Below are 16,207 nucleotides of genomic sequence, written 5' to 3'. Positions count from 1 at the left end.
TGAAACTTCAAGCCATTTGGTTCAGTTCAACTAATTAAACTGAGTAATACATTTTCAGTTAAGCTAAGGCTTGGTGATAAACTTTATATGTTGTCTGGTACCGAGCTTTCAAGCTTAGGCAATGTCTATAAGTCTTTGTGCTTGAATTATACATTTTTCTCTATGCCTTATAAACAAAGGAAATTGGAGGACAAGTAAATATTTGCTAATGGTTATAGTTTAGTTTTATTTGTCTGTGTGCAGTCACTGTAGGTGAATTAGTGTTCCCTTTACTAAAGCCCAAGCTGTTATACACAGTTATATACTGTATATACACTCACCTAAAGGATTATTAGGAACACCATAATAATACTGTGTTTGACCCTCTTTCACCTTCAGAACTGCCTCAATTTTAGGTGGCATTGATTCAACAAGGTGCTGAAAGCATTCTTTAGAAATGTTGGCCCATATTGATAGGATAGCATCTTGCAATTGATGGAGATTTTTAGCTCCCGTTCCCCCACATCCCAAAGATGCTCTATTGGGTTGAGATCTGGTGACTGTGGGGCCATTTTAGTACAGTGAACTCATTGTCATGTTCAAGAAACCAATTTGAAATGATTCGAGCTTTGTGACATGATGAATTATCCTGCTGGAAGTAGCCATCAGAGGATGAGTACATGGTGGTCATAAAGGGATGGACATGGTCAGAAACAATGCTCAGGTAGGCCGTGGCATTTAAATGATGCCCAATTGACACTAAGGGGCCTAAAGTGTGCCAAGAAAACACCCCCACACCATTACTACACCACCACCACCAGCCTGCACAGTGGTAACAAGGCATGATGGATCCATGTTCTCATTCTGTTTACCCCAAATTCTGACTCTACCATCTGAATGTCTCAACAGAAATCGAGACTCATCAGACCAGGCAACACACCAAAGGGGGCATGCACACCAAAACATTTGCACCAGCATATGTTTTTAATTATTTACAATGGAAGCAGTACGCTTTTCATTAACACCAGCAGTTGCCATTTTTTCCACACTGAGTAACTGCGCTCAGTTAGCACCCAGAGTAGAATAATGTTCAACTTTGGGTGAAACGTTCAGCTCATCATTGTCACTTCTCACTCTGCCATCCAATCACAGTGAAGGATGGGTGGGACAAAAATCACAACAACCAACCTATGATCAATGACTGATAAACAAAGCAGAAGTATCATAGCAAACAAAGCGCTCAGCTGAAAAAGTGTTGGCAAGCACCCAGAGTTGGCATCCACCTGGGGTTTTCAGCAGCGTTTAAATGCTTTGGTTTACACGCCCCCTAAGGATTTTTGACAAAACGGTAATTTAGCCTATTTAAAATAAATATAGATTAATCTTTGTTACAGTAAACAATCATAGCAGTGAGTGATTTTCTCTTCATCTTTTCATATTTAGTTAATTTCAATGACAGAGATTTCAACAGCTAGGCCTACTACACTATAAGACCAAATGCAATAAAATTTTGTTACGATAATCAATTGTTTACTATGATACTCCCTAAGACAGCTATATTGACATATGTTTACATGATGTGTGTTGCGTTTTTAAGTTCAAGGCAGCAGTCCAGTACAACACAGTGAATCTCATCATCATAAAGTAAAGAGATCACTTCAAGGATAAACACATGGCATTGAGTTTTATTGTAAAACAGTATGAAAGAGAAAGCCTGAACTATAAGCATAAACTTTATTCAGTCCACAGAAATACAAATACTATGCACCCTCTTCCAGCCTATGATAAAATCATTGTGTAAATTGTGCAGCGTACGCTAATATTTTCTTAATATTTGTTTATAACAATGTGCTGCACTGCCGCATGGCGAATTAAACACGGCCATTAACGGGAAATAAATGATTGGAGGGAGTGAAAGTAGCGCATTAAATTTGGACACCTCGTACTCCCCTTAGCTGTGCCACCTTGCTGGAGGATTCCACTTTATTGCATAGATGGGCTGAAAAGTCGCAGACTAAAGAGGAGAAAGAGATGAAGTCTGCCCTGCTGCTGTTTTTATATGTTATTTAAGGGGACTGAAGTGATCACGAATCCGTCTACAGTTTATGAAGCTAACAAAGGAAAATCTTAAGAGGGTCTGAGAAGAATTTCTGGATAAAGCCCCCCTAAAAAATGCCCTAATGACAATTCACTGTAGACTAGTTATCATCCTTAACATTGTTATGTAATGAACTAAGGCCTTTCTTTCGTAACTAAAAAATGGGTTTGTAGTTGATGGAGGTCACTGAACACATGTCTATTGATTTGTTGTCTGTTTTGTGTACGTGGGAGCAGTTCGCAGCTTCCCTGTTATCCGTGCCAAACTCAGAAGAGGCATCGCTGGCCAGTCTGACAGCAAGTATTAGGTTTCGTGATAAGACCTCACTGCGGCTCTTGTTAGCCCACCCCTGCTTTCATTTTTAACAGGACCATTTACGTAAGAGCCAAACAAATAAGTGTCCCTTTGCATTTAGCCTCTTCGTGTGAAGCAACACTTCAGTCTTTTGGCACACAGTCCCCTTTCGTTCCTCAGAGCAGAAATAATTAGCTTCTGATTGAGCTACGATTAACATCCCCACCTCTGAAGCGACCGGCCCATGCTTCATAGAAACAATATGCTTTCTGTACGGCCAGATAAAATCTGTCCAAACCGATTAAAGATGGGTGTGAGGAGTATGTGCGCTCTTCAACACGAGACCCTGTACTCTAATTAAAGTCACAGCGTTTTCGAGAAGATGACTTATTTGCATAATTGCATTACACAGCGGTGGCTCTTAATATCCGATACGCTTTGAAATACTGAAGTCTAAAGGTACATAATTGGAGACGGAGAGTTGACGGACTGTTTCTGTGTCTTTATAGTCTTAGTTTCTTCTTGTCTTTCCAGTTGCAGTGGTTAAGACTGAGCGTAATGTCATCATTTTATATATCAGTGTTCGAGGCGTCTTGGCTTTGAACTGCTGAATCCGAGCTTCTGCTTCTCCCTGTGGCATCTATCTGCCAGTAGACAATGTGGTGATGGCGTGGTCTTGCCTCTGGCTTCATGCATAAGGAAGACTCTGAGTTCTTCGTATCTGTCAGCTTTCTAGCTACATCTTTTGATCACACAGCTGTGAGATATAGAGATCGTTTCTCAGTCCAGAGGACAAGCATCTCCTTTGACTCCTAGGAAAGTGTTGGAGGTTAAATGCAGGGGTAACAGATGAATTTGGACTAGAGATGGGCAATATATTGAAGATTAGATATTTTCAAGATAATTGTGCTGATGACATAAAATTATAGAATAATGTCAATAATAAAAATATTTGTATGTGTTCATTTAATTAAAAGTATTAAGTTATAACTACAGGTGGGTCTTCCTTTTTTGTCCTCTTAGCATTCTTGAAAATAGATATGTAACATGTTTAACTTTTTGTTTTTGAGTTCTTATGTCATGAATTTTACAATAGCTGTGTTTCCATTACCCTGAAAATATGGCAAAAAAGTTCTTATGCTCACATGAGGTTTTTAGGCAATTCTGCAATGGAAACAGATTATCTGTATTTTCAGGTCACCTGATGTAAGTAACTCACATAATTATTATTTGAAGAGGATGCTGTATCTACTAAAACCTCTTAGAAACACCTCAATGCGTGTCTGACTCAAGTATACGAGGCTTTGCTTGACAATAATGTTTGGATAACACTCCTATATCTCTTTAATTTTAAATAATGTACTATTACCTCAAAGAAACATCTATACGTTGCCGCTCTAAAGTATAAGGGGTTTTCCTTGCAATTTATGTTTGGATAATACTCTTACATCTCTTTTGATTTTAAATAATGTCTAGTGCAGTGGATGTGATATTAGTAAATCTACTAACATCAGGCGACTTGATATTTGGAATGAGTTATTGTGAGAGGAAAAACTAAGTTTCAGTCGCATATCATTGGTTAATGGAAACGCTGTCATTGCACAATAGTTTTTTGTCGACATTTAAAAACTAACTCTAAAGTTTCGCAAATCCGAAACGAAACTCGGCTACGGTCATGCATGACACATGTTTTTACCACTTAATCTCTATTATGATTTTGTGTATATTAATAGGTTTTACTTTTACTCAGCCATTTCATTCCTCTTTTATTTTATGTATAAATGTCTTTTATTGTGCATAGCCTGCTTTTTTAGGAACTTTTATGCTGGCTTATTAGCATATGTTTAGCTTAGTTTAAAGTAAACAATCTGTTGTTGGAGTGAGGAGTTTCTGTGGAATTACCAGTCCAGGCACATGCCAAGGGCTTTAGATTATAACTTTATTGGATTTTATATACACCAGTGGACACTTTGCACAATTGGACGTTTAGAGTTTTTAGTTTATGGTATTGAATTGCATCCTTTGCGTTGTTTTAGTATGCGAATATTGTAAATATACTGTTTTTATTTAATTTATTTTACAGCAAGATTTGACCCCATTTGAACTTTTGTAACTTGTAAACAATAAGGCTGAACATTACAGAATATATATGGAACACCGTCAAAAATGTGGAAAGTGATTGATATATCAGATTCTAGGTATCAGCCAGCCAGCACCAGTCTGGACACACAGAACCTTTCAGAATAATCTGAAACAATTATAAGATAATATATGAGGAGCTCAGATGCAAAAGCCACTAACCTCCATTTAAAAATTATAAAATGATATTAACAGAATGATCCCAGCAAGTATTATATTTTCGTCAAATAGCGAACAGAAGATGAAATAGATAAACTATTGCATACAAAATGACTGTGAATCACAATAAAATGTGGGTCCCTTGTGGTTACTTGGACCTGAAAACAACCCATATGTGGCAGTATTTCTGACTAATAACTTTTTCACTGCCATTACTGAACCTGAAACATAAGAGCATAAAAACAAATGCAAATTCAAAGTTGTTAATAGAAAACAGACCAAATGTCCAGCACATTTTGTTTAGTCTTTTGCTATTTATTTGAATGTTTTTGTTTTTATTACAATATTATTAAAACTGTAATCAAATAATTGCAAAGCAGTGTCAGTTCGTGTTCGGCTTAACAGACAAAACCATAGAAATACACAGAGACTCGTGTACACTTTTCAGACCACAAGCAGAATTTATGTCCCTCCAAAAGTATACAATTATTTTGCAGATACAGCTACAGTAGTAAAGCAGAATATAAATATAATTTTTCATATTGAAGATTCAATTCCAGAGACACGGTTTTGCCGTCAATCACAGGACCTCTCCTCCTTTATTTATCCAGCTCATCCAGTGAGAACATGTCACCATAGACTCATGGCTATCTGTTATTCCTACCATCATTCACAGATGAAGACATGGGAATTTTAAAGGCACAGAGATATCTGCATAACACCATTCTTTTATCTGCCTTACATGTCTTGTCGGGACCTGAGGGAGAGACAGAGTCAGACTGATTTAACTTCTCTTTGTGCTTGACGTGGAGAGATCATGTTGCAGTGCATGAGACAGAGGGAATATTTTATTTAGCATCGTTTGGGGAAACTGCAGCTATGCTAAAATCACATATGGTCAGATGTGAGATATATGCATGTAAACAACAGCACAATGCAGATATGAATCTCAGCTGTCTGAGTTTAATAGTTGTTTGCAAAAAACAAAACATGACTGTTAGATTTTGGGTCAGCTATATATTACTTTATCCCTAAACATTAGCAGACTATATATTTTTCAAACAACATCAGTTTACTTAGTTTCATTTGTTTTAAAATTGCTGAAGTGCACAATGATGTCATAAAAACTCTTGATGCGTATTGCTATAAATGACTGTACTTTCTCTATGCTTATATCTTCTAAATGTGAATTTTGTCAATGTTTAACCCTTGTTCCAGTTCACTACCCTTTTGTGTTGTTAGTGGCCAAAAAATTAAACGGCTTTAAAAATGTATAAGATTATTTTTTTTTTTTTTCATTTTTTTGCATAAATTTGTTAATCAACCTCAGTACTGATCAAAATTACCAAATGTTTACAAAAATGTCATGATTTTAACTCTTTAATGGCCAAGTTCATAAGTGATGTCACTGATTTGAGGGGGAATAAAACACAAAATGACTGATTTTCAATATAAAAGGTGATTGTGGACTGGATTTTTTTCACCTTTTTCTTGGGCATGCCAAAGATTAGTAAAAACATTGCCTTTGATCCATTTTTAGTTTTTGTGCAGCATCAGATTTTATTTTTTTCTCCCTGATTTATGGTTTGTGGCCTTTTTTGCCCCATTAATGACACTTTTTAATTGCATAGCCATGACACCATATAATCGTGCATTCTTGATTGTTGGTGGTTTATCCTTTTGCAAAGAGGTCAAATTTGTAATTTTTACTGTTGATCACCATGTGGCACCATTAACCCATAGTAGGCCTGTACAAAAAACAGAGCTTAATTTCTGGTTTGTACATTGAGTTCATTTAACAACACGAAAGGGTAGTAAATTTGCCCACAGTATATTATTTTTTTATTTCAAAGCATTTTCTTATAATATGTGTAAATATACAATTTGTCACCAAAAATCATTCCATTTGCTGAAACACAGAGAAAGTTGTGGCCAAATTAAGACAAAAAAAATGGCCCCAACAACACATAAGGGTTAAACCCATACTAAGTTAAAATATAAGGCCAACATTTTCATACTAAAACCCAGAAAGCTTTAATTTTTGTGTCATGGGTTCTTCAAAGGGTCTCTGGCTATAAAGACTTGACTGCTAAAATCCATTGATAGAAACACATTTAATATTTTCATTACTTCAAAAAATCCCAACATGTAATACTAATTTTAAGCTAAAGAGGCCGGCATTATGTTCATTCTGGGTTGATTACATGTAATGATTGTCGCCAATCTACTCTAGTTTTTCATGTGAACATGTTTTACTCTTCATCTTCTCACCTCTCAGATGGTCTTTATTTTGATCATATTTCATTTGTATGGTTTCTGTATTGTTCATCATTTTGGGTTCATATTGAAAGCATTGAACAGAAGATGCTGATGTTCTTGTAGTTTTAATGGCATGCAAGACCACATAGCGCAACCTAATGTCTGTGTGCATTTATAACTCTCATCTTCTGCTTCACATCATTTCTGCTGATTGAAGATTTGTTTCCATTGCTAAAGTGTTAATAGAACAGCTTTTCATTGAAAGCTTTTAAAGTCTTGTATTGTGATGTAAAGAAAATTGTGACCTCTGGTGAAAAGATTTTTTTACAGTTTATTAAAACAATAACATTTGTACTGTTTTTATTTTACATTTATATAGCCAATGTTAATCTATTACACACTCTTAGAACGAATGTGTTAAAAACAACACATTAGTGTTGATTGTGGGACGACACACTAAATGCGTTGTCCCAGAATTCACCCATCACTGTGTTATTATTGAAACAACACATTTTGTGTTACTTTTAAAACAACTTGTGTTATATATTAACACAAAATCAACACAAAATGACACATAATGTGTTAAAATTACACATAATGTGTTAAAAGCTTAACGCACAAAGATGTGTAAAATATTAACACATCCTTTCTAAGAGTGCACCATACATGCATTTATAGTCAGGGTACCCTTAAGTATATCACTAATAATGCTTAATGAAATCCCGTTAAATTTGTAGTAAAGAAACACAGTTTGTTGTTAATAAAAGTTTTGGACTGTAGGGAAACAGGTTAAAGAAAACAGGCCAGCAGAAAAAAACACAGGCTGTCAGGCAGGTCAAACAGAAACCTCCAGGTCTCACAGCCACACTTTCTGCCCTCTTTGCCACTCGTGGTGAGAAATTTGAGGGCAATGTTTTTTTCCAGGCAAGCAGGTGAAGATTGAGAGCACAGCAGATAGGAGAGTCAAATGTGACTGCTCATTAGTTTGACTAGCTTCATGCAGGCAGGTAGAGCAAAGATCTGTGGCCATATCACTAAAGCTGAATCCCCAGAGGCACGGCCATGCCAGACCGTACCATAAATCCCTGGCTTTCTGAAGGAGCCCTGAATCCATGCTTTCAGCTTGAAATGCTCAATGTATGCCACACTTGCTGGAGGTTTTCTCAGTTTGAGTTTATATTATTTATCTGGGTCTGCTAGCCTTTTATTGCTCCACAGGAACTATAGCTAAAACTTAATGCTAGAAAATACACCAAAGAAAGAACATTTCTGTTTTCTAATGAATTTTTAAAGATTGTAATCACAGAAATTATGCTATTTTTGCATTGTTCTTGCAGAAAAGACCAACACATGTTTTGTTGAGACTGTCCTCCAAAAAAGTAACGACCTCATAAGTCGTTTGTGCAAGCACCTTATTATGACGTAAAGTGACGGATTAAGGCATTAGTGTCCTCTAGCGGCAGTAGCTTATAAATACACTATAATTATCTGTTGTTACATTTTAAGGTTTTTGCCTTATACATCAGATTACACACAGTTCATTTTATGAATGTGTAAATGTAGAAACGGTTTCATAAACATTTATGGTTTTAAAGATATTTTGAAGCATCTAACCCCCCCCACCCTTACCATAAACCCAACCACTTCTCAACCATATAAAACACAACAGGCAAGTAAAAGTACAGTCAGGTATTTATTTCATAAAACAGTATAAAAGTATTACAAACCTTGTGAACTGAAGCCATACGATTACTTTATATGAAGAATAAAACCAGATCTCATTCAAACATAAATCAGCATGACGTTGTCGGTCACAAGAGCCAATAGCGCTTCACATTCTTAGCTAACGTAATGATGCGATCGGTCACAAGACACACGAGAGCCAATGCCTTTTCACAATCATAAATGACGTATCATTGCGGCAGTTTTTGAATCAGTGTACACCGGATCTGATATCTACAGCTGATTGTAATCACTTTTGCATCTTTTCTTCAAATAAAAAAGTTAATTTTTAAAAAGTTGTGACTGTCTTGTATGCTGTGTTTATATCATATAATAAATAAATGGGTATGTCATGCTCTAAATGCCTTAATATTGCCATGTGTAATAAACTACAATTAATCCTGGCAGTTTAAATTGAAAATGTTATCCCTGTGTACATGTCATCATAGCAAAATAATACCCCTAAATATCATTTAATTCCCTAATATATTAAGTTTAACCTGCTGCCGTTAGAGGCGCTGATTTAATAAATGCATCTATTGGTCGTATTTGGTGAAATGGACAAACGACCAAAGCAATCGTATGGGTTAGAGGATATGTTGGTTTTGTAGGGATTCTATGCATTACAATGTTGGTTTGACTGCATCCACACCAGGGCCTGTATTCTTATAAAAACTTTGGTTTCCTCTTAGGATTAAAGAAAAGATCCTAGTAAAAAAGGAAGTAATTTAGAAAGCATCTAAGCATTTAACCCTTAAAAGAGGTCTTAATGTCCAGAATTGTTCGGAGTATTGAAAAGGACTTTTAAAAGGCTTAAGAGTTTCTTTAGCAGCAGAGAAAATGTGTAGAGGGAAACGTGAAGATAAAAGTTTTTGTATTTTCCTTGCTCAGAGTTACTCGCAGATTAGTCCTGAATCGCTTTTAAGCTAAGGCTCCTACATAGACATTTTTATTATAAATTAGTAACATTCAGATACTGTAGGATTCTAAAAAGCTTTTAGGATACCGGCCCTGGTTTCTCCTAACTAGCTTAACTATGTTGGTTAATCACTTACTAACAAGTTTTTGCTGAATGCCAAAATTATAAAGAATTCATAGGACTTCTGCATTATTAAAACATACATTTACTTACATATTTAAACATCTTTGCTTACAGACATCTTCACCTTTGCTTATCAAGAAGACACTTCTTCTAGAAACTCTGCAAATAATCAAATAAAGATACAGATGAGAGTGAAGATGAGTGAGCGAGAGCTGCTTATCAGTTTCTTTCTGCTCAGCTGTTTCATGGGTGGCACCATCTATAGCCATGCAACCTGCCGTAGGGCTGCATCACATGAGTGGCACAACCTGCCAGAAAACATCAGCGTGAGGTGGACCCCCACTGAGGAGACCTGCAGCAACTTCACTCAGTGCTGGAAGATGGACAGATTCTGGTGGACAACCGGGTCATACCGCTTCCCTCAGCTGTGCCCACTGGAGCTTCAACTTGGAGATGTAATGTCCGTGTCTCTCGACGGAGCGCTAGAGCGACTCGGTGTCTATCTGATCAATGCATCCAAAGAGGAGTTTGACAACTGCTCGGTTTTAGAGCCACGAAAGGATCAGGTGGTGTTTGCCAGCGATATGAATGGTACTCGGAAGGTAGATCCAAAATGGCTGACGTCCGGGATGAATTATTTCACAGTTGTACGCAGAGGCAGCAGTCATCTGTGCAGACTCGGCCTGCGTGTCGCCGTTCTTGTCAAACCTCAATGTTGCAGAAGCTCACCTCTCCTCCGCCTGTGTTCTGGAAACGGTAAATGCAGAGCTACGTTCAGTGATGATACATACAGCTGTCAGTGCCGGGAGCGTTACTCAGGACGCTATTGTGAAAATTTTAATGGATGCCACAAAGAGCCGTGCTTAAATGGAGGCACCTGTTTGAGCAGACGAACGGCCTACACGAATATCCCTCCTTATGAATGTCTTTGTCCTGCCCAATTCACAGGTGAGGAGTTTTAGGTGTTTGTTGTTTAGTATATATAGTTTGGGCTGCTTAAAGGAATAGTTTAACCAAAAATTACAATGTGTCCATCATTTAGTTCTTCTCATTCTAAGCCTGTATAATGTTGTTTCTTATGTAAATTGTGATTTTAGGCAAAACGCTTTTTTTGTCCCAAATAATATTAAGTGAATTGCATTTTACTGCCAAGCTTCAAAAAGCCTCATGAAAGAATTGCATACATTTGTGCACAGTGCGATAGCTTTTTGTGGGAGGAATAATGCAAAATTTATAGCATTTTTCTGTGATAATTTTGCTAGAGCTTTTAAATCTCATGCTTATGTAATGTTCAACAAAATGACACCATTACTTGCATCGTGTCAGATATGACATTAGTGTTAAACACCACTGGCTGTTGTCTCAAATGATAGAGGATCATGAGAGGGACATTCCCATGTGTCAACAGCTCAAATGTTGCTCCATTTCACACACAAGGCTGTCATAAAGTACATTTACATTTCATTAAAAGCGACTTTAAGAAGGTTTACATTTTTTATTAGTATTCCCTGCAATAAAAAAAAAAAAAATTGAAGGTTGTTGGTTTTGCTGAAGTAGTATAGTTTAATGTTACACACTCAGGACTCGACACTAACTTTTTGCACTGGTGCGCCTATTGCGCTGGTGTTTTCTTAGGTGCACCAGGACAAAAGTTAGGTGCAGCCAATTTTTTGCCAATTTTTTATATTTGTTCTAAAATCTATTTCCTACAAATACTTTTATTACATTGGTTTTTTCCCATCTTTCATTGTAGTTTTAATGTTGTGTGCAGGATTTGCCTTTGCCGGAAACACAAATTAAATTATGCATTATTAAAACATACATTTACTTTATTATTAAAGTAAATTTATTATTAAAAAATACATTTACATAATATAAAACAACATGTAAGTAAAACCATAATTCCTCAGTCATACGAGACGCATAGTTAATAGTAAAGGAAACAGAGACTGAAAACATGAAATCTGTATATGTAATGCCGAGGAAGTTTGTTGGCTAATGATGATTTTCAACAAGACAATGCAGTGATTATGAGATGGTATTATTTTTTAGGTTCATTTCTGGTTAATGAGTACAAAAGCACACAATGGATTTATTTAATTCAGTATGAGATATCAGTCGACATAGTGGTAATAGGTAAAGGTGTTTCATGTATTTAGGTATCCTTCTCTTGCGTAAACTCGCTCTGTTTTGCGCAAACACATTTTGGCTCTTTCTCTCTCTCTCTCTCTCTCTCTTGTGCGGGCAGACTCGGCTCTTTTGTGGATTTTGTCTCTTTCACGCGCACAGACTCGTTCTCTTTCGTGCATTTTGTCTCTTTCACGCGCACAGACTCGTTCTCTTTCGTGGATTTTGTCTCTCTCTTGCGGCATTCGCTTTACATTTGTCCACAAACGGGGCTCATAGTTAAGGCTGTTTCAACTTAATCTTATCTTTTTTTAAATACTTAACTTGGTTAAGAAGTGTAACTGCTTGCACAGTTTACTTAATTAAGTAAAAATCAATCATTTTTGTTGACTGACTGAAACATAAGTTCCCAGCATGATTTTTTCTCCTAACAAATGAAGAGAGTAAATGTTAATTTAAGGACTAAACTTTGTGTTTTTTTTTTTTTTTTAAACTTATGGGGACATTTTTATTGTTTGTTTTTGGGGGTTACTATAGTGATGTTTGAGTGTTTCACTTAGGTTCAGGACGAGCACATTCATACCATTAAATTCTTAAAACAGGAACCTAAGAAAATAAGGTCATTTAGCTCATCAAGAAAATCCATCTTGTTTTAAAGAGCACGTATTTCATTGCTTAACAAAAATGTTATTTGTATATTTTGTTTAATACAATGTGTTTGTGTGGTTTATGGTTAAAAACACATTATTTTCCACATAGCGAACATTTTTGTAGCTTCAGATTTTACTCTTATCCTGAAACGCACGGATTTGGAAAGCGTTGTGTCCCTGATTGGCCAGCTAATCTGTACGTTGTGATTGGCCTGAATACCTCTGACGTCAGCCGGAAATGTGACGCTCCTTACCATGTTTGAAATATTCGGTTGCTAACAGGAGTTAACTTACTGGCTTTGAGTCTGAAGCGGGATGAATTATGATAATGTTGGTCTTTACTACATCAACAATCCCAGGAAGTAAACTGTTGCCTACAATCCGTGTGTTTGTTGTAGTCCAATAAAAGAGATTTACGTTGAAGACAATTACTTGCATTATTGATGACTTTGGGTACCTTTTGCATATCATTAACATGAACTAATACACATTTACACACCAAACGAAATGTAAAATCGTGAGTTGGACAATAGTTGTTCTTTAAGAATTTTTGTATTAGATATTTGTACTGAAAAAAGACATAAATATTAAGTAAGACGATCGTTTTTTTGCAGTGCACCATTCATTATTATTAAAAAATTGTCCACCACAAGATCAAGTTAGTTAGCTCAACACAAAAAAGTGTTGGATTATGTTCTCGATTATAGGTGTCATCATTTTATTAAGTTAAACCAACAAGCTATTCATTGAACATGTGATATTTTGCACTGCTAATGCGATGCTCTACCAGCTACTGTATGCTGTCTATACGGTAACACAAAATATATTTAAAATAGTTTTGAAATAATCAAATGATGCTTTTTAGTTGGTTTCCATGCCTACCATCTCTTTTTGTGAGGAAAACCGAGTGAGTGAATGATGACAAACTTTTACTTTTGGTTGAATTGGTCTTTAAATATTACGAGTCCATTATGAATCCATAAAGCATCTTCAATCATGGTGAACAGGAAGAGGTTTAATGGGTGCCTGCGTCCATCTAATAATAAAAACTCAGTTAACTTAAAAACACTTATTTATTATTTATCTATCATAATTGCAGGCCCTCTACATTTAGCACCGTGCAATTACTTCAAAATCATCTCTCCCATGGGCCATTTATTTAAATAGCAGTTTTTAAGATGATTTTTCCCACTCTCTCTTACCCTCCCCAATCATTATAATTATTCTCAAATGTTTTTTGTTGCACCTGAAAACATTCCTAATTGCTTGATACTTTATAGTTTTCCTCCTCTAACCATTTAATTCCGATCCAAATGTTATTTTCCCTGTCCTGCCCTGCTTGTCAATAAAATCGTCATCCAAACGTTGTTTAAACACTGGTCTCCCGGTGAGCACCAAAGAGAGTTGAGTATTCTGAATGGTGTAATGTTGTCATACTAGCTAATGTGGTTTGTTTTTTATGTCTGCTGAATTATTCATAGGGCTTCTGTTGGAAGCTCTGGAGGCGGTTCCTTGGAGACCGCTGGGTATCGTGTTATCATAACTAGGCCAATGCTATCACAGTCAGACTTAGGAGAGGATAGAAATTGAGATGATAAAGAAAGATTTGTCATTTAAATAGATTCCTTTGCTTAATGGACAAATTTGTTTTAGGGTTAGGTTAGTTACTGTAGTTAGTACATTAGGTCAAGCCTAAATCTAACCTCAGTTTAAAACAACACTGGTCTAGGCATGTAAATAACATGGACAAATAATCACAAAACAGCAGTACTATCTGCAATTGTTAAAGCAACACTAAAGACTTATTGCTCTTTGCTCCCCCTACAGGTTAGAAGCGTAATTGTTCATTAGCACTGTCGTAAATACTGCAGCATAGCTGGCTCTGATTGGATTGTAGGTCTGCCGTAAAGCAAGTTTTTGTAGTTTTCACTCGAACTACAGGACCACTACCCGGCGGTTGGAAACTTCTTTAGTGCGGTTTTGGCCGATAGAGGGCTGCAAAGTGAATGTGAAAGTGCCATTCACCCTGTTTTGAGTGGATGAACCACTGAAACTTTTTTGGAAACATTATTTTAAGGTAAAAAAAGCTTTAAGAATTAAATGTGATATTAATTTCATGAGAAAAGAATGACCAAAATATCTTGTGGTGCGTTGGTAACATGATGCCTAAATTTAGTGCTTTTTCTGCCTTGACATAATGATCCAATAATCACCGAATTAACTGTTTAAAGTAATTTTGCATTTCAAAGTTTCAAGGTGGGCATTTCAAGGTTTGCATTTAAGGTGGGCATGAGAATTTGGACAAGTTTTGTGTTTTGATATGATTTGAATTGGCTGAATGGGATTTTCACCCCAAAATTCAAACTTTGTCATTATTTACTCACTCTCATGTTGTTTGAAACCTTAATGTCTTTTGTTGTTCCTCAGAACCCAAATGTTTTTTTATTATTATTATTTGTCATGTGGGGTTTTCTGGTTTTTGTCATCTATTTTGCTATTCTACTTTCTTGTTGTATATATCACTGTTGTTTCAGTTGTTACACATTATTTTAAAGACACAGAGAATGTTCACTGAATGATAGAAAACACTTTAAAATAAAAACATGTGTTTCTGAAAAACAAGGAAAGACATTGGGTTTCAAAGACATGAGTAAATGATAACCTTGATTTTTTTTATTTTTGGGTGAACTATCCCTTTAAATGAATGCGAAACACTAAAATGCATATTAGTGTTTAGCATTTATGCACTAAATCCTACATATTTGTGAGACCCAGGGGTTATCACTAAATGGTAAAGATACCTCATATTACATGTAGATAGAAAATTCTGAATTCACCACTTTAAACATTAACATTTATGCATTTGGAAAATGCTTTTAGTGCATTGCAAGATACACATTCTTAAGCGTGTTTCCTGTGTTTGAACCCACAACATTTTGCATTGCTAACGCAATGCTTTACCACTGAGCTATACAGGAGCACATGCATTGCACAATGCCTATGCACAACACTGTACCATGCAGTGTGGTATTGTAATTGTGCTGTGCATGGGCATTGTCTTTGCAAGAGATCAATACGTTTCTCCCTTAGAAAAGGGAGTATAATATGTGTTGGAGATGCACGTGTGGAAAACGCTTAGGTTACTCACGTAACCCCGGTTCCCTGAAATAACGGGAACGAAGCATTGCGTCAGTTTGCTGACGCTATGGGGGAAACTCCTGTTTACTCCGCAATTGAAGCCTATTGGTTAACGTCTGTTGTAGAAAATACAGACCAATGACGTTTGAGCCCGCCCGGGGCGTGGCACACGTCCCTATATAAGCCGGGGAAATACGTCAAGAGCTCATTATTATTCGACTGAAGCGCGCAGCCGAATAACACTCGCTGCGTAGACGTTTGTAGCACGGCCAGTGACGCAATGCTTCGTTCCCGTTATTTCAGGGAACCGGGGTTACGTGAGTAACCTAAGCGTTCCCTTTCAATACGGTTCACTTCGCATTGCGTCAGTTTGCTGACGCTATGGGGGAACGTAATCCCATCCCGCCGTGCATACATAACGGACTGAGGTGCCCTTACCGGAGAGACACTGCATGTGGCCCTAACCCAGCGTATACATAGCTCTAGCGAGCGTAAGTGTAAGCACCATATATGAGACAGTTATACAGCATACAGTGAAGTTTCTAAACGCACCATGATGCATATATAATAGAGCACGAGACGGCGGGTTCCCTGAGCGCG

General features: G+C 36.7%; 1 protein-coding gene across 1 annotated transcript in view; it reads left to right on the top strand.

The window, feature by feature from the left end:
• The first annotated feature begins 9,889 nt into the window (after positions 1–9,889).
• eys (eyes shut homolog) overlaps positions 9,890–16,207 on the top strand; it is a 251,099-nt gene continuing 244,781 nt past the window's right edge. Inside the window, 1 exon segment of the mRNA XM_065295946.2 lies at positions 9,890–10,660. Within this exon segment, the coding sequence (XP_065152018.1) occupies positions 9,890–10,660 (771 nt within the window).

Source organism: Paramisgurnus dabryanus, chromosome 20, assembly GCF_030506205.2.
Source record: "Paramisgurnus dabryanus chromosome 20, PD_genome_1.1, whole genome shotgun sequence".
In the NCBI taxonomy this organism is placed as follows: Eukaryota; Metazoa; Chordata; class Actinopteri; order Cypriniformes; family Cobitidae; genus Paramisgurnus; species Paramisgurnus dabryanus.
The sequence above is the reverse complement of the archived record's forward strand: the minus strand, read 5'-3'. Positions and strand labels throughout refer to the sequence as shown.